Below are 20,592 nucleotides of genomic sequence, written 5' to 3'. Positions count from 1 at the left end.
GATAAGGCAGGCGGATCACTTGAGGTCAGGAGTTTTGAGGCCAGCCTGGCCAACATGGTGAAACTCCACCTCTACTAAAAATACAAAAATTACCTGGGTGTGGGGTGTACACATGTAGTCTCAGCAACTCAAGAGGCTGAGGCATGAGAATCGCCTAAACCTGGGTGGGTGGCAGAGGTTGCAGTGAGCTGAGACTGTGCCACTGGACTCCAGCCTGGGCAACAGAGCGAGACTCCATCTCAAAAACAAAAATGCTTCTGAACTTTTTTTTTGGAGACAGAGTCTTGCTCTGTCGCCCAGATTGGAGTGCAGTGGTGTGATCTCGGCTCACTGCAAGCTCTGCCTCCTAGGTTCATGCCATTCTCCTGCCTCAGCCTCCCGAGTAGCTGGGACTACAGGCGCCTGCCACCAGGCCCAGCTAATTTTGTTTTTGTATTTTTAGTAGAGACAGGGTTTCACCATGTTAGCCAGGATGGTCTCGATCTCCTGACCTCGTGATCCACCCGCCTCAGCCTCCCAAAGTGCTGGGATTACACGTGTGAGCTACTGCACCCGGCCTAGACTTTTAAGTATATCCGAGAAGCAAGATCTCAGGGAAAACAAGAACAACTTATCATAAACACCATATATTAAATGAAGATTATATGTTAGACTGAAAATTTTGTATAATGTTCTTACTTCAGCATGTGGAAACTAAATGCCACATCCTTATTTTTTGCAGACAGGATGTGAAAAGTTTAAGCATAAGAAGTACAAAAAAGGGAACACTCCTGTACCGGGAGGCAGAGGTTGCTATTAGCTGAGATTGCCCCACTGCACTCCAGCCTGGGTGATGCAGCAAGACTCCGACTCAAAAAAAAAAAAAAAAAAAAGAAGTCAACAAGTGGTTTCCAAAAAATGACAGGACTCAAGTGAATTTAACATTGTTTGTTTGTTTGTTTTTGAGACGGAGTCTTGCTTTGTTGCCAGGCTGGAGTGCAGTGGCGTGATTCGGCTCACTGCAACCTCCAACTCCCTGGTTCAAGCGATTCTTCTGCCTCAGATGCCTGAGTAGCTGGGATTACAGGCACGTGCCACCATGCTCAGCTAATTTTCGTATTTTTAGTAGAGATGGGGTTTCACCATGTTGGCCAGCATGGTCTCGATCTCCTGACCTTGTGATCTACCTGCCTCGGCCTCCCAAAGGGTGGGGATTACAGGTGTGAGCCACTGCGCCTGGCAACATTATTTATTTAGACTGTAAAGATCACCATTCCAAACACATGAGCCTGATCAACTAGCACAGAAATTGGTAACTTTTTGTGTACAGGCCAGATACTAAATTTTTCTTTTCTTTCTTTTTTTTTCTTGGGGCAGTCTTGCTCTGTTGCCCAGGCTGGAGTGCAGTGGTGTGATCTTGGCTCACTGCAACCTCCGCCTCCCGGGTTCAAGGGATTCTCGTGCCTCAGCCTCATAAGTATCTGGGATTAGAGGTTCGAGTCACTACAACCAGCCTGGATCCTAAATATTTTAATCTTTGTAGGCCACATGAACTCTGTCACAAACTATTCAACTCTGTTACTTAACAACTGACTGAACTCTCTTCGAAGTTATGATAACTGTGAGATGTTTCTTAAACATTCATGTTTCTAACAATGAGATATGCAATAAAAACTATGATGCTATATGAAACAAGCTAAGTTCAAAGAACTTCTCAGGAACACTTAAAAGTTAAGGCCTTTAAGTCAGATTCAGAAAAATCTGGCATAAGAATCACTCTGAAGTATCTAACTGGTCACCCTCTTACAGCACCCTGTAAAAAGCATTAGTAGGTAATGTGCTGGTATGCAACAAGATCTTTAAAAGAAAATGTGGATAATGCAAAGAAAGCAAGATACACCAAAAATATTTCAAATACAATTATAAGAAATGTGATTCCCCCAAAAATAAATGTCAAAGAAAACTAAAAATGGACAAAGTACATATTAAATATTGCCAATGTAAATTATCTTTGGAAATAAAAAGAGAACATTCAAATTTTACTAGATATTAATTATTTCCAACCATGTTAAGGGAACCTTTTGCTAGCATCAACCAAGTAGCAAAATGACCTTTAATTATATCTCTACCACTTCCATATAAAAAGATACAGACATACCTCAATTTATACTTAATTCAAGGAGCAGGGTACTACTGAAGGTGTAAGTAGTGTGTTGAATGTTGGAGTTTTTATTAACTTAGTAATGGTAATATGCTACAATATATTTATTTCTATGTTAAACAGGACTGCTATTTAGTTCTGGGAATATTGGTAAATAGCAATTGTTTATTCTTGTCAAATCTGAAAGTTTATAAAGTTGTCTTTATGAAACATTTCTCAAAAAAAAACAAAAACCAGCTTGTCCCTCCTATTCTACCTCCCCAAAATTTTAAGTCTTGAAGGCAGGGACAATATGTATGTTGTTCATTGCGTATCTCTGGTATCATAAGAAACAGTAAAACCTCAAATTTTATTCTTGAGTATGAACTCTTAACAAACTTCTCTAAATAATATTAGGGTTTCAACTGTCTATTTCATAATTAGAATTTTAAATATAAAGATCACATAAATGATACATATTTATATTGATAACTGTACAGAAGCCAAATTCATTAGTAGAAACTCATTCAGAGAAGTAGAAACAATTCTAACATTTCTAAAATTAAAAATTCATAACTTTATAATAAGTTTATGTAGGGCAGTCCAGCTGTTCTAGGCAAGCAATTCTATTTTACCTTTCCTGGGATGAAGCAACAGAGATTGGAATCCACATATTTCATGAAAGTCATATTTAATAGTGACAGCCTTGTTTCAACAGCAGCAAGAATGTCTGCATGACGAGCTAATGAATGGTTTCTCCTTTCTGACTCTCTCCTATAATAATAATAATAATAAAAGCAAGGCAACCATTAAAGCAGTATTGTGGACTAAAATATTAAGCAATCAAGATAGTTTAATGAAACACTTTTTTACATGTTAATTTAGAAATCTACAATTGGGTCATAATTTAACTGTAATGATGAATGAATCACGATGCCTAGAAATCCTTACCAAGGACTGGTACTCACTGACAAAATATTTGAAAACAAACAAAAAAACTCCCAAATTATATATACATATTTTTTAATTAGGTTTTTTGGGGCCGGGCTTGGAGGTTCACGCCTGTAATTCCAGCACTTTAGGAGGCTGAGGCAGGTGGATCACCTGAGGTCAGGAGTTTGAGACCAGGCTGGGCAACATGGTGAAACCCCATCTCTACTAAAAATACAAAAATTAGTCAGGCGTGATGGTGCACTCCTATAGTCCCAGCTACTAGGGAGGCTGAGGCAGGAGACTCGCTTGAATCTGGGAGGAGGAGGTTGTAGTGAGCCAAGACCACACCACTGCACTCCAGCCTGGGCGACAGAGCAAGACACCATCTCAAAAAAAAAAAAAAAAAAAAAAAAGGTTTTTTTGGTTATCAAATCTAATGGCTATTAGAACCAGAGAAATTAGATAAATGAATGGATTACACATAGAAATATAGGCAGGAGTCTATATGCTTTTGACCATAAAATTTAACTCCTTTAAACTTTTTAACAATTTGAGAAATAACTCATCCATAATAAAATTATCTTAAAGAGGACAATTTAGTGGTGTTTAGTATAGTCACAGGATTGTACAACTATCACCACTATCTAATTTCAGAATATTTTCATCACCACAGAATGAACTCCTGGAACCATCATCAGCCACTCCCATACTCCCAGTCCCTGGCAATACTAATCTACTTTCTGTTTCTCTGGATCCACCTATTCTGAAAATTTCAGATAAATGGAATCATAAAGTGGCCTTATGTTTCTGGCTTCTTTCATTCAGCATAGTTTTCAAGGTTCGTTCTTGTTGTAGCATGTACCTTTTTATTGCCCAGTAACATTCCATCATACAGATATATCATCACTTTGTTTACTCATCAGCTGACAGACACTTGGGTTGTCTCCACTTTTTGGCTATTATGAATAACGCTGCTAAAAACGTCGTGTACAAGTTTTTGTGCAAACATTATGTTTTCATTTCTTTTGGGTACTTATGTAGGAATGAAATTGGTGGCTCAGACAATAACTCTCTGTTTAACTTTTTGAGAACAGCCCAACTGTTTTCTTTCTTTCTTTTTTTTTTTTTTTGAGACCAAGTCTCACTATGTTGCCCAGGCTGGAATGCAATGGCACGATCTCAGCTCACTGCAACCTCTGCCTCCCGGGTTCAAGCAATTCTCCTGCCTCAGCCTCCTGAGAAGCTGGGATTATAGGCACTCAACATATACCTGGCTAATTTTCAAATATTTGTAGAGACACAGTTTCACCATGTTGCCCAGGCTGGTCTTGAACTCCTGACCTCAGGTGATCCACCTGCCTTGGCCAAAGTGCTGGGATTACAGGCGTGAGCCATCACATCCGGCCTGAGAACAGCCACACTGTTTTCTAAAGTGACTGCACCATTTTACATTCCCAACATTGATATATGAAGGTTCCAATTTGTCACATCCTCCCCAACATTTTTCCATTGTAGTCATCCTAGTGGATATAAAGCACTAGTGGATATAAACCTCGTAGTGGTTTTGATTTGCATTCCCCTGATGACTAATGATGTTGAGCACCTTTCATGTGCTTGTTGGCTATTACTTATCTTCTTTGGAGAAGTGTCTATTCAAATCCTTTGCCCTTTTTTTTGGAGACAGAGTCTTGCTCTGTCACCAAGGCTGGAGTGCAGTGGTGCGACCTCGGCTCACTGCAACCTCCGCCTTCCGGGTTCAAGCGATTCTCCTGCCTCAGCCTCCGAGTAGCTAGGATTACAGGCGCCCGCCACCACGCGCAGGTAGTTTTTGTAGTTTTAGTAGAGACAGGGTTTTACCATGCTGGCCAGGCTGGTCTTGAACTCCTGATCTCAGGTGATCCACCACCTCGCACCTGGCCCCTTTACCCTTTTTTAAACTGGGTTGTCTTTTTATTGTTGAGTTGTAAGAGTTCCTTATACAATCTGGATCCACGATTTGCGCATGTTTTCTCTCATTTTGTGGGGTGTCTTTTCATTTCCTTAATGGTGTGTTTTGAGCCACAAAAGTTTTAAATTTTAAGTCCAATTTGCCTAATTTTTTCTTTTGCTACTTGTGCTTTTGGTGTCACTGCCTAATCCAAGTTCATGAAGACTTATTACTATGTTTTCTTCTAAGGGTTATATATAGTGCTGACATTTACACTTAGGTCTATGATCCCTTTTGAGTTAACTTTGATATACAGTATGAGGAAGAGGTCTAACTTCATTCATTTTCATGAAGAAAACTAGTTGTCCCAGCATCATTTGTTGAAAACACTACTCTTACCGCATTGAATTATCGTGACATTCTTGTTAAAATCAACTGATTAAAAATACAACGTTTGTTATCCAGACTCTTGCCTCTATTTCTTTGATCTACAGTTCTATCCTTAGGCCAGTGCCATACTGTTTTGATTACTATAGCTTTGTACTAAGTTTTGAAAGTGGGAAGTGTTAGTCCTCCAATACTCCTCTCCTTTTTCAAAATTGCTTTGGTTATTGTCACACTCTTGTATTTCCACAGGAATTTTAGGATCAGTGTATCAAGTTTTGGAGAAAAAAAAAAAAAGACAGCTGGAATTTTTGATAGGGGTTACAAAAAAAAAAGAAGTCAAGAAACAAACAAAACATATTGTACCTTATTGTCAACCCTTATCACACTGAATGTGTAGATCAGTCTGGAGAGTATTGTCATCTTAACAATATGAAGTCTTCGAATCCATGAACACAGAATGCCCTTCCACTTATTTAAGTCTTCTTTAATTTCTTTCAATGGTGTTTGTAGTTTTTAGCATACAAGTCTTGTGTTTTTGTTATATGTATTACTAAGTATTCTATTCTTTTTGAAATTATGATCCAATGTGTTGAACTTCCTTTTTGGATTGCTCATTGCTAGTGTATATAAATATAATTGATTTCTGTATATTATTTTTATATCCCATATCCTTGCTGAACTGGTTTACTAGCTTTAACAATCAATTAGCGTACTCCTTATCCACAAGATCATATCATCTGTGAACACAAGAGTTCTACTTCTTCTTTTCCCATTTGGATGCCTTATATTTCACTTTCTTGCCTATTTTCTCTGGCTAGAACCTCCAGTAAAATGTTGATCAGAAACGGTGAGAATGGACAAACCACTGCAGAAATCACATTGTGATCTTTGTGCCCTTTGCTATAAAAACTTGGAAAGCAATATATAAACCACGAGACTGAAAAAAAGAAGTCAAGAAACAAAACCAGCTGTATATCATTGTCATTGCCACCCACAACATACCTTGGGAGTTGTGCTTTAACTTGTTTCTGACATAGATTATGGTACCTCTCCACTTTAAGAAATCCCTGATTCAACATTCTCTGGCAGACCAAGTCCATTCTTTTACAAACCTACAGGGAGAAAAAAGAATAACAAAAATCAATAACCAAATTAATAACAGACAATTAACAGAGACTCATAACTGATGGCTTAAAGCTCTCTGTATCCTACTATTGTTCCTCAGTTTGCTGTATGTACCTTTTTTTTTTTTTTGAGACAGTCTCACTTTGTTGCTTAGGCTGGAGTGCACTGGCGTGATCTCAGCTCAGTGCAATCTCCGCCTCCCAGGTTCAAGTGATTCTGCAGCAACTGAGTCATCAACCTAAGGTTAATTCTCACCATATGGGGTAGATGTTGCAGTACAAGATATGGATGATTAAGAGCTGTCTTATGCTTCCTTCCATCTCATCCAAGCACAAATGATCAACAAATGTTTGTTGAAACGAAATGCTGATGAAACTCTTGATGTAAGTTGTTTTCTCCTGAGAACACAGGGCTGACAAAAATTCTGGCAAACTGGGTTGAAGCTCGAGAAGGCTTTAATATTCTAATAATAAAACCAGATATTTAAAGCACAATAAACTTTAAGTACAAAGTAATTTCTTTTTTTTTTTTTTTTTGAGACAGAGTCTTGCTCTGTCGCCCAGGCTTGAGTGCAGTGGCACAATGCTGGCTCACTGCAAACTCCCCCTTCCAGGTTCATGCCATTCTCCTGTCTCAGCCTCTTGAGCTGGGACTACAGGCGCCCGCCACCACGCCCAGCTAATTTTTTATATTTTCAGTAGAGACGGGGTTTCACCGCATTAGCCAGGATGGTCTCGATCTCCGGACCTTGTGATTTGCCAGCCTCAGCCTCCCAAAGTGCTGGGATTAAAGGTGTGAGCCACCGCGCCCGGCCAGTAATTTCTAATAAGTAATGTTTGTTTGTTTTTCAGACAGAGTTTCACTCTGTCACCCAGGTTAAAGTGCAGTGGCATGATCTTGGTTCACTGCAACCTCCGTCTCCCAGGTTCAAGTGATTCTCCTGCCTCAGCCTCCTGAGTAGCTGGGATTACAGTTATGCACCACCACGCCCAGCAAATTTTTGCATTCTAAGTAGAGATGGGGTTTCACCATGTTGGCCAGGCTGATCTTGAACTCCTGGCCTCAGGTGATCCGCCCACCTTGGCCTCCCAAAGTGTGGGGATTACAGGTGTGAGCCACCCTGCCTGGCCAATATGTTAAAATACAGTAGAATCTATTTCTAACTAAACTAAACCAGTTATCAGTATTTGTTCAATGTCTACTGAAAAAAACAAAGACATAAACCCAGTACATATCAACATATGTAACTGCTTTTAATGAAAAGTAACTTTTTTCTAAAACAAAACATTTAGTGATTAGCCTTATTTTACATTTCTGCAAGGCTTTTTGATATGTGGTTTAATATAACACAGGTCAACTTTCATACCTGTCTCTGCATTCAATCAATTGAGGTATTCTTACCTCAGAAAATTCTGGAAAATACAGGAACACACAAGTGCACGTTTCATTAGCTATCAGTGTGATGCCATCATGTCATCAAATGTCACGTGGCTACTGGAAAACTCCATGTATAATTGTGGAAAAAATGAGCGTGCCAAACATAAATAAAACCTTAGTACTATATAAAAAAAATACTTTAGAACTTATGGACCCTGTGACAGGATCTTGGAAACCTCTCTGGGGTTTCTGGACAACACTTTGAGAACCAGTGCTCCAATCCTGAAAAATCACATGACCACAAACACCAGTACTGAACTTCATGTGGGGGAAAAAAAAAACTTTTATTATGTTATTGAAGGAAAGAAAATGGAGTGTCTGTGTGTGTGAAATGAGGGCAACAAGGCTAACTTCTCAACTTATTAGGAAGTTAACAGACAATATCAAATAGAAGAAAATCAGCCAAAAGACTTGAAAGTGGTGCCTCTGGGGAATAAAAACTGGGGACTATAAAAACTATGTTTTGTTGTTAAAACTATTTGATATTTTATTTTACTTATTTATTTATTTTTAGAGAGAGTCTCACTCTGTTGCCCAGGCTGGAGTGCAGTGGCGTGATCTTGGCTCACTGCCACCTCCATCTCCTGGGTTCAAGCGATTCTCCTGCTTCAGCCTCCCAAGTAGCTGAGATTACAGATGCCACCACACCTGGCTAATTTTTCCTATTTTTAGTAGAGACAGGGCTTCACTATGTTGGTTAGCCTAGTCTTGAACTCCTGACCTCAAGTGATCTCCCTGCCTTGGCCTCCAGAAGTGCTGGGATCACAGGCGTTGAGCACTGCACCCAGCCTATTTGATACATTAAATCATCAGATGAGTCGATAGTGGACTTAAAAATAAACTGAGGTACCCTGTAACACAACCTTGTAGAAAAACACTTCTGGTCTCTGTAGACTCTACAACCTTGTTGATAATTTCTGAGAGAAATAATTTTTATCAGCAATATATTTACAAAGACAAAAATTAAAGTCAATTACTGCTGTAACAATTTTCAAGGTTCAGTCAAAATTATTTTACCAGTTTTGCTGCACTGGATCTAGCTAACTTCTAGGGTTTAGATATCTTTCAATAACCTATAAACTCAAATGAATATGAGTGCTGACTAGCATAAGTATTTAAGTACTGACTGGATGATGAGAGTAAGAATAAATAACCAGACAGGCCCAACTAAGGAAGATTTCACATGACAGAAGATTTGAATCAGGCTTTGAAGGAGGAGAGAGCAAAGACTGCTAAGTTAGATGTAACGGTGTATGCAAGGGCACAAAGTCTAGAATGAACAAACCGTTAGTGAGCAAACTACTTCCGAAGACATGTGAGATGTGTGGGCCAAACTGAGAGGAATAAAATTTCCCATGTTTTGAGTTGAGAAATCAGGTAAGTAACTTTAAAAAGAGAATGAATGGCCAGGAGCAGTGGCTCACGCCTGTAATCCCAGCACTTTGGGAGAGAGGTGGGTAGATCACTTGAGGTAAGCAGTTCCAGACCAGCCTGTTCAACATGATGAACCCCCATACATAAATTAGCTAGGTGTGGTGGCAGGCGCCTGTAATTCCAGCTACTTGGGAGGCTGAGGCAGGAGAATCGCTTGAACCAGGAAGGTGGAGGTTGCAGTGGGCTGAGATCGCACCAATGCACTCCAGTCTGGATGACAGAACGAGACTCCGTGTCAAGAAAAAAAAAAAAAAAGAGAATGACCACCCTTCTGCAGAAGTTGGACTTAATACATAAAAAAGAAGAAAAGAAAAGAAAAGAAAAGAAAAACACTACCCATCTTTTTGGTTATTTTCTGCAAGCACTATCTTACCAGGACTAAAGAGATGGTTCTGGAAATTTCACTGGAGATAGTGAAATAAATGTACATGAACCCCAAATGAAGTGAAAGACAAGAAAAAAAAGGCCTATAAACGGAGCCTCAACTGACATTTATAATTAAAAACTGATAAAAAGATTAGAGAATAGGAGGTCACAAAGACAAATTAGAATAACAATACACAAGCCAACATCAAAAATATTTTAAGCATAGCCAGGTGCAGAGGCATGGGCCTTTAGTTCCAGCTTCCCAGCTACTTGGGAAGCTGAGGTGGGAGGATCACTAGGGCCCAGGAGTTTGAGGCTGTAGTGTATGATGATCACACCTGCACTACTCTATTCTGGGCAACATAGCAAGACCTCGTCCCAAAAGAAAAAAAAAAGAAAAATTATTTTAAGCATTAGACAATATTGTAAGGAAAGAACAGTATTTAATGTGGTAGTTTTCCTGTATATTCAAATGTTCAAGGAGCACTGACTAACCAATAGCACAAAAACACAAAAGATCATTCATCTTTCGGCAAGGCACATCAGCTGAGGTCAGAAGTTCGAGACCAGCCTGGTCAACATGGTGAAATCTCATCTCTACTAAAAATACAAACATTAGCCGGGCATGGTGGCAGGCGCCTGTAATCCCAGCTACTTGGGCGGCTGAGGCAGGAAGGTCGCTTGAACCTGAGAGGTGAAGGTTGCAGTGAGCCGAGATCGCGCCACTGCACTCCAGCCTGGGTGACAGAGAGAGACTCCATCTCAAAAATAAAACAAAAAACAAAAGAGATCACACATCTTTTGTTTAGGGTTCAGAAAGAAGTCACATCTGGAAAAAAGAAATATACTATATTGCTCCAGGGCAAGCAATTTAACGATAGCTGCTGATAATGTATGCTAACTTATAACTCAAATTATCTCATTTAAAGTGTAGCTCTAAATTTAGGTATATTTTAATAATTTCCCAAAGCTAAAGGGAAGAAATTTTATTTCCTCAGTGACTACAACCAAACAAAAATCCTAGCAATTTGGCAATTTACCCAAGACAGTAAAATAAAATCCTGAAGCCTAATATATGGAGCCTAAAGATGATGACTATGTCAAAAACTATCAGGGCATTGAAAGATTAGGAAAAGTATATACCATAAAGACAAAAGGGAATGAACAGAATAGATCACTGAAGAACAAAGATATATAGCTTGGGCTCCTGTTACTTGCTGTTCTACTGTAAGAGAATAAATGTAGTTTTGTTAGTTATGGTCAGTAATGAAAAATTTTCTTTGTTTTTAGATTTGTTGTGCTACCATGGTCCTTCTTAATAATGCAAGACACACAGGCTATACATTTGTGAAACGTGATTTTCCTGTTTAATCTTTAATATCAAGTCTTTTTTGTTTGAGATGGAGTTTCGCTCTCGTTGCCCAGGCTGGAATGCAGTGATCTCCACTCACTGCAACCTTTGCCTCCCGGGTTCAAGTGATTCTGTTGCCTCAGCCTCCCAAGTAGTTGGCATTATAGGCGCCCGCCACCACTCCCGGGTAATTTTTTGTGTTTTTAGTAGAGACGGTTGGTCAGGCTGGTGTCGAACTCCTGACCTCAGGTGATCTACTCGTCTCAGCCTCCCAAAGTGCTGGGATTACAGGCATGAGCCACCATGCCCGGCCTTGTCTTAACTAATTATTTTTAAAAAATTTTTATTTCTTTAAGTTTTAACTGTTTCTAAGATGCACATATTTAAACATTTGACAGTGGAATAGACCTACGATACATAATGTCTTAGAATTATAATTGGCGGCATTTTTTTCTTGGGTGCCTTGAAATATGGTATGCTCAACTCCTTCAATTTTAAGACGCTGTAGAGACTTACAGACACGTTACCAACTTAATAACAACTTTTCTGGGAAAAAAAAAAGGTACCACCACAATAATATACATACAAATTGATCAAGATGCATTGATTTCAAAAATGTTAAATATGAAACTCTTATATCTTAGAATTAAGGAAATACTGTAATGGAAGCCAATTTTTTTTTTTTTTTTTTTTTTTTAGACAGGCTCTCCCTCTGTTGCCCAGGCTGGAGTGCAGGGGCATGATCACGGCTCACTGAGGCTTCCACCTCCCTGGGGCTCAGGCAATCCTCCCACCTCAGCCTCCTGGGCTCAAGTGATCCACCCACCTCGGTCTCCCAAAAGTGTTAGGGATTACAGGCATGAACCACTGTGCCCAGCTGGAACCCAGTTTTAAAATGTATTCATCATTGTGTAAGATGAAGAGAGAATAAATAAATAAATATTTATTTAGGTTCTCTGTTCATCTTACACAATGATAATTCCAATGTAGTAAGTGCAAAAATGATGCAATGGAAACTTAGAAATATTACCTACATAAACTTCAGAGAAGAATTACAGAAAGAGGTATATGCCAAAGGTACAAATATTTTCTAGGAGAGGGAAAACAAGAAAAAGCATGTGTTTGAAGAGGCCCAAGATATTCAGGAAACTGAAGAGCTTGATGTTTGTTTCAATCAATCTTAAGTACAAGATGCTAGAAATAGGTGTTTAAGGAAAACCTCTATTAAAGGTTATCTTTTGCTCCCAGTCTCAAAAATTAGGAAGTTGGATTTATATGCACAGGTCATCCTTTTAACATAGTATCTTCTTCAATCTTGTAAGAATCCATACTACTCAGTTTATCAAGGTATGCAGATATATCTGGTGTCTTTTAAGAAATGATGATGATAAGAGATGGAAATTGTTTTGTTTTTTAAAATGCCCTTATTTGCTCCACCCACCAAAAGCTGTCAACCCTGGAGGTTCTCAAAAACAGTTTCTTAAATCTGACTGGTCTGTGAAATAAAAAAGCTGGGAGGATAGGAGGACGGTTGACCAGTAATCTAGAACATTTACAATTTCACATATCCAAATTCAAGCTTATCTGAATCCCTCTAAGTCATTCTTCTCCAATCACTTCATTACTTTACACATCGTTTTTTTCTGCTGGGAATGGTCTTCTTCTACCTTTATTAACTGGATAAAAACTTATTATCTTTTTTTTTTTTTTTTTTTTTTTTGAGACGGAGTCTCGCTCTGTCACCCAGGCTGGAGTGCGGTGGTGGGATCTCGGCTCGCTGCAAGCTCCGCCTCCCGGGTTTACACCATTCTGCCTCAGCCTCCCCAGTAGCTGGGACTACAGGTGCCCGCCACCTCGCCCGGCTAGTTTTTTTGTATTTTTTAGTAGAGACGGGGTTTCACCGTGTTAGCCAGGATGGTCTTGATCTCCTCACCTTGTGATCCGCCCGTCTCGGCCTCCCAAAGTGCTGGGATTACAGGCTTGAGCCACCGTACCCGGCCTATAAAAACTTATTATCTTGAGGAGGTCTTTCCTGATTAAGTCCTAATTAACCTCAACACTCATATTTACCATCTTTGCATTTGTTATCCTGGTGCTATGTAAGTGTGCTCAAGGAAGGTACGTATATTTTTTCTTGATGACAATACAGTGGACAGAGTTACTGACTGAACCTCTTTACTTTGTGAGAACAGGAAGAATGAACTGCCCCCAAGAGATTATAATTTCTTACCTGTACTTATGCACTCACTAATAAAATCAACAGCCTGAAGAGACAGTGGGAGAAAAAAACAAAAAATCAGCAATAGAGTGTGTTCTCTGGAATATAGCAATACAGAGCAGTGGTCCTCAAAGTGTGGTCTGGGCAGTGGGAGATCCCCAGGGTCCCGGAGACCATTTTAGGAGGTTTGCAAGACCAAACTATTCTCAGATTCTCAGAGTACCAAGAAGTTATTTGCCTTTTCCACTCATTCTCTCACAAGTATCCTGTGGAATTTTCCAGAAGCAATATGACATGTGCTGACATTATTGTTCTGACAGCTAATGGAATAGGTTCTGCGTATTCTTGTGTTTTCTAGAATTTTCCAAGGTAAGTTCTCTGGCTCTTCAATAACTTTTAAAAGTGTAAAGGTAGGCCGGGCGCGGTGGCTCAAGCCTGTAATCCCAGCACTTTGGGAGGCCGAGACGGGCGGATCACAAGGTCAGGAGATCGAGACCATCCTCGCTAACACAGTGAAACCCCGTCTCTACTAAAAAATGCAAAAAAACTAGCCGGGCGGGTTGGCGGGCGCCTGTAGTCCCAGCTACTCGGGAGGCTGAGGTAGGAGAATGGCGTAAACCTGGGAGGCGGAGCTTGCTGTGAGCTGAGATCATGCCACTGCACCCCAGCCTGGGCGACAGAGCAAGACTCCGTCTCAAAAAAAAAAAAAAAAAAAAAAAAAGTGTAAAGGTGTCTTCAGACCAAAAAAACTGAGAACTCTTGCGCATAGTGAGAGATACAATGAAGACAGCTTGCCTACTTAAAAACGAAAACAAAAAAAGAAGTAATGGTTCTTCATTTTCCTTCATATTTCCTACCAACCAACCCACTCTACAACTAAAATTTTCTAACATATTTGAAGAAAAGATGCGAAAGGAACTATAAATAGGTAACAGATTTAATTAGCTAAAGTGCTCCAGAGAAATATCTTGAGACAAAAGCATGCATTTATGTATTTTGTTGCTGACTGGAAAATTCATTCCAGAAAATAAGCAAGAATTCTCAACTTAACCTTTAGTCAAATTCAAGTTCTGAACCACTAAGAGGATTCCAATTAAAATAAGAGCTCCAGTTGAACCGCAGAGGAAAAAAATTGATAGTATCTCTCTAAAACATCTTTTAAAAGCCTCCTGTAGGGCAGGTAAAATTAAATAATGCGGCGTTTGAAACAGGATAATTTTTTTTCCCTTTTTATATTGTACTTTAAATAAATAGAATTTTTTTTCCCCTTTTTATACTGTGCAGGGGCTCACATCTGTAATCCCAGCATTTTGGAAGGCTGAGGTGCACGGACCACTTGAGCACAGGAGTTTAAACTTAAGACCAGCCTGGGCAACGCGGAGAAACCTCATCTCCACAAAAAATACACAAAATCAAGGCTTCAGTGAGCTGTGATCGCGCCACTGCATTCCAGCCTGGGTGACAGAGGGAGACCCTGTCTCAAAAATTAAAAACAAATAAATAATTTAAAAAGCTCCCTATACTTGTTTTTCAGCAGGTGAGAATATAATGCTCATGAGCATTACATAGGTTACATAGGTTCAAAGTTAGCTCTGATCTACTCCTGAAGGTAGGATCTCACTTCTTTTTTCTTTTTTCGAAACAGAATTTCGCTCTGTCACCCAGGCTGGAGTGCAGTGGCACCATCTCAGTTCACTGCAGCCTCCACCTCCCGGGTTCAAGTGATTCTCCTGCCTCAGCCTCCCAAGTAGCTGGGATTACAGGCGTGTGCCACCATGCCTGGCCAATTTTTTATATTTTTGGTAGAGATGGGGGTTTCACCATGTTGGCCAGGCTGGTATCGAACTCCTGACCTCAAGTGATCCGCCCACCTTGGCCTCCCAAAGTGCTGGGATTACTGGAGTGAGCCACCGTGCTCGGCCAGGCTCTCACTTCTTAACCTTTGCCATTTGTTTCAAAGTCTCTCACCCACCTGCCAAGGGGGCCTGGGTGACATACTAACGCTGCATCAGCACAAATTTGTCTGTTTTACTGGAAAAACAACTCAAAGTACATGTTTTGTTATTTCAAAGGTTGTGTTCAGCCAAATAATTTTACATTGGAGGAGTCAAATATTTAAGGAGTAATTTCTGTGAAACCACCAGACTCATGATACATCTTTTGATCAATAGTCAATGGCCAAAAAATAAAATAAAATGAAATAAAAAAATCCAGGCCTAGGTGGGTGGATTGCCTGAGCTCAGGAGTTCAAGACGAGCCTTGGCAACGTGGTAAAACCCCATCTCTACAAAATACAAAAAATTAGCAGGGCATGGTGGCGTGCGCCTGTAGTTCCAGCTACTCAGGAGGCTGAGGCAGGAGAATCGCTTCAACCTGGGAGGTGGAGGTTGCAGTGAGCCGAGATGGCACCACTGCACTCCAGCCTGGGTGACAGAGCAAGACTCTGTCTCAAAAAAACAAAACAAAAAAAATCCAATTTATTTTTATTTTTTTTGAGATGGCGATCTCGGCTCACTGCAACCCCCGCCTCCTGGGTTCAAGTGATTCTCCCACCTCAGTCTCCCGAGCAGCTGGGATTACAGGTACCTACCAACACGCCTGGCTAATTTTTGTATTTTTATAAAGATGGGGTTTCACCACGTTGGCCAGCTGGTCTTGAACTCCTGACCTCAGGTGATCCGCCCACCTCAGCCTCCCAAAGTGTTGGCATTACAGGCGTGAGCCACCATGCCCAGCCAAAAATCCAATTTAAAAAGGCATTCACACAGTCCCTTGGAAATCAGTTATTCATGGTAAGAGGAAACAAAGATTATTATCAACTAAACAGTACAAATAACTGAAAAATGTTATTGTAGCAATTTCAGCCTAGAGCAAATCTTTTAAAGAAAATGCAGAGTAATAAGTACATGGATTGTGTACCTGTTGTCTACATTAGGTGCTAAACATAGTTGTAACTGAGGTCCCAATAAGACAAGTAAACTGAGAAGGAAGAAAAAAAGTCCCTGAACAATATATAAACTAGCTCACCAGCTACCTAATAGCTGACATTTAGCTTCATGAAAAGTAATTCTGTTCTTAATATTACCCCCTTCAAAGCATATCCAGCCTTAATTCCACTAAAAAATATACTTACAATGAAGAGAACTATGTAACTTATATGTCAGATAGCAGCATATACTAAAGTCCCTTGATATTTTGCAAACGATTCTTTAGGTATAAATGGCTACTTAAGAAGGCATGTACAGTACACCTAGACACTCTCTTGACTGCCAATTTCAGAAAAGATCATAATTAAATTAATGCTGACACCTAGTGGCAAGAAAGAACATCTTTCTTTTATAACGTTACCTGAATCGTACCTTCCAAGCAAAGACACTTCCAAATCCCCACAAAAGATTATCCATTTAATCTATTCAAGAATTATCCATTAGCCTTAAGTAAAGAAAAACAGTTCCCCATTACTAAAAAATCATATTTGCAGATGTAGAACGGGGCAGAATCTTTTCCTGGGGGTGGGCAATGGGACTCCTTATGAAAAATCTGTTTGAAATTACAAATTTATAACCTTAAAAGGCCAGAAAACTGCTTAAAATTTAAGAATGCAGCTGAATATCTCACCTGACAGAGATGTCATTTATTCATAAATTGTGGGATGTGTTTTAACTCTGGTTAGGACAGGCTGGTTCCCCTGCTCCCCCTACAACTTTACTTTTTTTTTAAATAGTAATATGATCAACAAACAAACAAAACTCCATTTTTCTCAACACTTACAAAATAGAACTGTGAATATTCCAAGCTTTACCAAGCCATTGTCTCGTTGAATGGTTCAATTCAATCAAATGTTATATGCCCAATTTCCCCAACACCATGAAGGTACAGCACGAATTTTGATTAAACGCCATCATTTGTAAAAATCTGAAGGAATATTTAAGATTCTACATGAAATTCTAGGATGAAAATGTTTTGGAAATTCAGAGGCAATCAATTGTGAAATATCTATTTTCAGCTGAAGAAATTTTCCATCCTGCAGACTGGTATCGTTGAACTGCTGTGTTGACTAGAAAAAAAATTGGCCACCAGTTTGAATTGATATTTATAAGCTCTCTTTTAAAAATAAGTTACGATTTCTTTTAAAAATGCAATTATAATCCACTTGAAACTGGAGGAGTAAGCCTACAATACAGCATATTGAGTAATAAGGAAATGTTATACACAGCACATTCAGAGATATGCCTTTGTCCTCTTAAAAACAATTCCCAGCACAGATTTAGCTTCTCCATAGAATCGGTTTGCAATCATTTCAAAATGTCCACCTCCTTCAATTTATTTACCACTTAAAGATACATTCATTGAAAGGCATCAAAATATCTAACTGAACTAACATTCACCACACCTTCAGTCAAACCTCTGGAGTGAAGTAAAAGCCCAATGGCAAATTCATTATTTTTAAAAATCATGGACTGAACTATTGTGATTTTAAGGTATAAAGAAACCTCTCCTAAAGCAGGTGGGTGGGCGTAAATCACTAGTTAAAAATAAATTGCAAAAGAGAAAAAACCCGTCAAGGGGTAAGTTGCTTCACTACGGTGGGAAGCGTTAGGATGAGGCAAAGCAGGAATGGTCATTTCCCAAGGCTCTACTTTAGTGGTCAACTAAGGCGCTGGGGCTAAGGCTAAGTAAACACGTTTCCATTCTTCGGAACCTCTACCTGGTGTGGGGCAGCTGAGCCACCTACTCTACTCAATCTTCTCGAACAAGGAAACTTGGGTGGTTGGGGTGGGGAACAATACGTTATTCTTGCAAGATAAACCAAGCCTGGCTGGGATCATCTGCCTACTTCTGAGTTTTCTCCCCCAATCCAGGCCGGGGACTGGAAGCGGCATACAAAAGGCAGGCGACAAGACCTCTCGGGGTCCACTCTCAGGCCAGGCGGAAGGTGGAAAGACCAATTCCGCTACCCCTCCCGTAGAGGGCCCGCTTCCGGGCGGGGGGCAAGGAGCCCCGAGGGCGAAGTTCCCTCAAGAAGTAACCCCAGCTCCGCAGCTAGGACGCAACTGGGAACCAGCCCACTCCTGCTGACTGACTGCAAGGGAGAGTTCGGAACCGGAGCGGCGCCCTCCCGGATCTGTAGCCGGCTGGGGCTAGCGGGGGGATCCCTCCCCGGGGAACGCGCTCCCTTCTTCTCCCCTCCCAGACCTCGGCCGGGGGGAGAGGGAGGCAGGAGTTGTGCAGGGGCCTCACCAGGCGGAGCTGGCTAATTTCGTCGTAGGACATAAAGCTGAGGATGTTCTCGATGGCTACGATGGGCAGCGCCACAAGCGTGTTGTTTTGAGGCAGCTGGTCCGGAGCCAGCGCCGGGGCTGGCAGCGCCTGGGACCCCGGTTGTGGGTGTTGTGGCGGGGGCGGTGGGGGCTGTCGCTGGGTAGAGCCGGAGGCCAAAGAGGAGCCGCCGTCGCCGTGGCTGCCGCCTCCTTCCTCTGCCATCCGGTCCTCCGCCGCCGCCGCCGCCATTTTGGGGGTTTGATTCCTTACCCCCGCTGCAAGGGGGACAGGGACACTTCCGGTGCGTCACTTCCTCCTCCTGCAGCCGCCGGGGAAGGGGTACCTGGAGGAGTGGGGAGGAGCCTGTGGGTAACAGGCGGAGAGGACTCACAGGATACCTTTCAAGTGGAAGTCAGGGAAGATCATGTAAACCCCAAGAAAGGTGATCATCCTAGACCCTTTTGTCTAAGATTAGTAACTACTTGAGAGCAAGGAAACACTATTTATTAAAATGAACTTCACCGTGCAGTTTTCTTAAAGGGCTTCCTGACAAAGGATGATAAAGATGTTGCCTAATAAGTGTAGATGGAAATAATGTAGTTAGACTAGCACCATTTTTCAGGAATCGTAGAAATGATTGATTTAGGCAAATAAAAACGTGTAAAATATCAATAAGAACTACAACATGGATGAACCGTGAGAACATATTAAGTGAAAGAAGTTAGACACAAAGGACCACATAGTGTATGATTGCATTTATATAGAATGTCTGAAATAGGCAAATCCATAGAGATAAAAAGTAGATTAGTGGTCTCCAGAGGCTGGGGGAAATGGGGAAATGACTGCTAACAGGTGAAGGGTTTCATTTTTGGGGTGATAAAAATGCTCTGGAATTAGTGGTGATGATTACACAACCGTATGAATATGCAAAAACCACTGAATTACTATATGCTTTAATGAATTTTATCATATATGAACTATATTCTAATAACTGATTTAGGCAAGAATTATCAAAAGGTACTAAAACTAGGAGGTAAACGTGATGAGGAACGTGATATTTACATTGTCTCAAAATAACCCCCATAAATTATATATTATTTACAAAGATTAAAAGAAATAGTTTACAAGGCCGGGTGTGGTGACTCATGCCTGTAATCCAGCACTTTGTAAGGCTGAAGCAGGAGAATCACTTTAACCCAGGAGTTGGAGACCAGCCTGGGCAACATGGAGAAACCCCATCTCTATAAAAAAAAATACAAAAAATTCGCCAAATGTGGTGGCAGCACCTGTGGTCCCAGCTATTCAGGAGGCTGAGATGGGAGGATTGCTTGAGTCACAGAAGTTCGAGGCTGCAGTGAACTGTCAGCCCACCGCTGCACTCCAGCCTGGGCAACAGAGCGAGACTCTGTCCCAAAAAAAAAAAAGAAAGTTTACAATAGAGAAATTTGGTGGACACCATCATAACCAAATCATCGAGACTAACATCACGGTTATAGGAGAAGCCAATATCATATGCCTGTTTATATGATACCCTGAGAAGGACACAGCATAATGTAGTATTCATGAAAAAAAAAAACACTTGAGTTGCATTTGTAGACATCACTAGATGACTGGCCCATAAATTATTCAAAAGTATTAACGTTACGAAAGACAAAGACTAAGGGTTTGTGGCAGATTAAAGGAGACTAAAGAGACATGACAACTAAATCTATGGGTGGTCCTGGATGGGATCCTGGATTAAGGGAGAAATAACTATGATGAACATTATTGTAACAACTGGCAAAATTTAAAAATGGACAGTATATTAGATGATATTGTAATCATATTAAATTTTTCAATTTGGATAATTGTATTATGGTCATATAAGACAATGTCTTTGTCTTTAGGAAATACACGTTGAAGGATAAGCATGCTTTGTATTATTTTCCTTTATTTATTTATTTATTTATTTTTTGAGATGGAGTCTTGCTTTGTCACCCAGGCTAGAGTGCAGTGGTGCAATGCAGCTCAGTGCAAACTCCGCTTCCTGTGTT

The 20,592-nt window shown here is 40.4% G+C and overlaps 1 protein-coding gene across 3 annotated transcripts in view; it reads right to left on the bottom strand.

Moving 5' to 3' along the window:
- Positions 1-18,847, bottom strand: part of FBXO28 (F-box protein 28) — a 44,473-nt gene extending 25,626 nt beyond the window's left edge. For all 3 annotated transcript variants that reach the window (XM_015115483.3, XM_001097187.5, XM_077938541.1), the window contains exons 1-3: positions 18,539-18,847; positions 6,369-6,478; positions 2,755-2,893 (exon numbers count right to left, since the gene is read on the bottom strand). In XM_015115483.3, coding sequence (XP_014970969.1) covers positions 2,755-2,893; positions 6,369-6,478; positions 18,539-18,808 — 519 coding nt within the window. In that variant the 5' untranslated portion in view covers positions 18,809-18,847. The remainder of the gene's footprint in view (positions 1-2,754; positions 2,894-6,368; positions 6,479-18,538) is intronic.
- Positions 18,848-20,592: the final 1,745 nt, after the last annotated feature.

The sequence above is a fragment of the Macaca mulatta genome, chromosome 1, assembly GCF_049350105.2.
Source record: "Macaca mulatta isolate MMU2019108-1 chromosome 1, T2T-MMU8v2.0, whole genome shotgun sequence".
Taxonomy (NCBI): Eukaryota; Metazoa; Chordata; class Mammalia; order Primates; family Cercopithecidae; genus Macaca; species Macaca mulatta.
The sequence above is the reverse complement of the archived record's forward strand: the minus strand, read 5'-3'. Positions and strand labels throughout refer to the sequence as shown.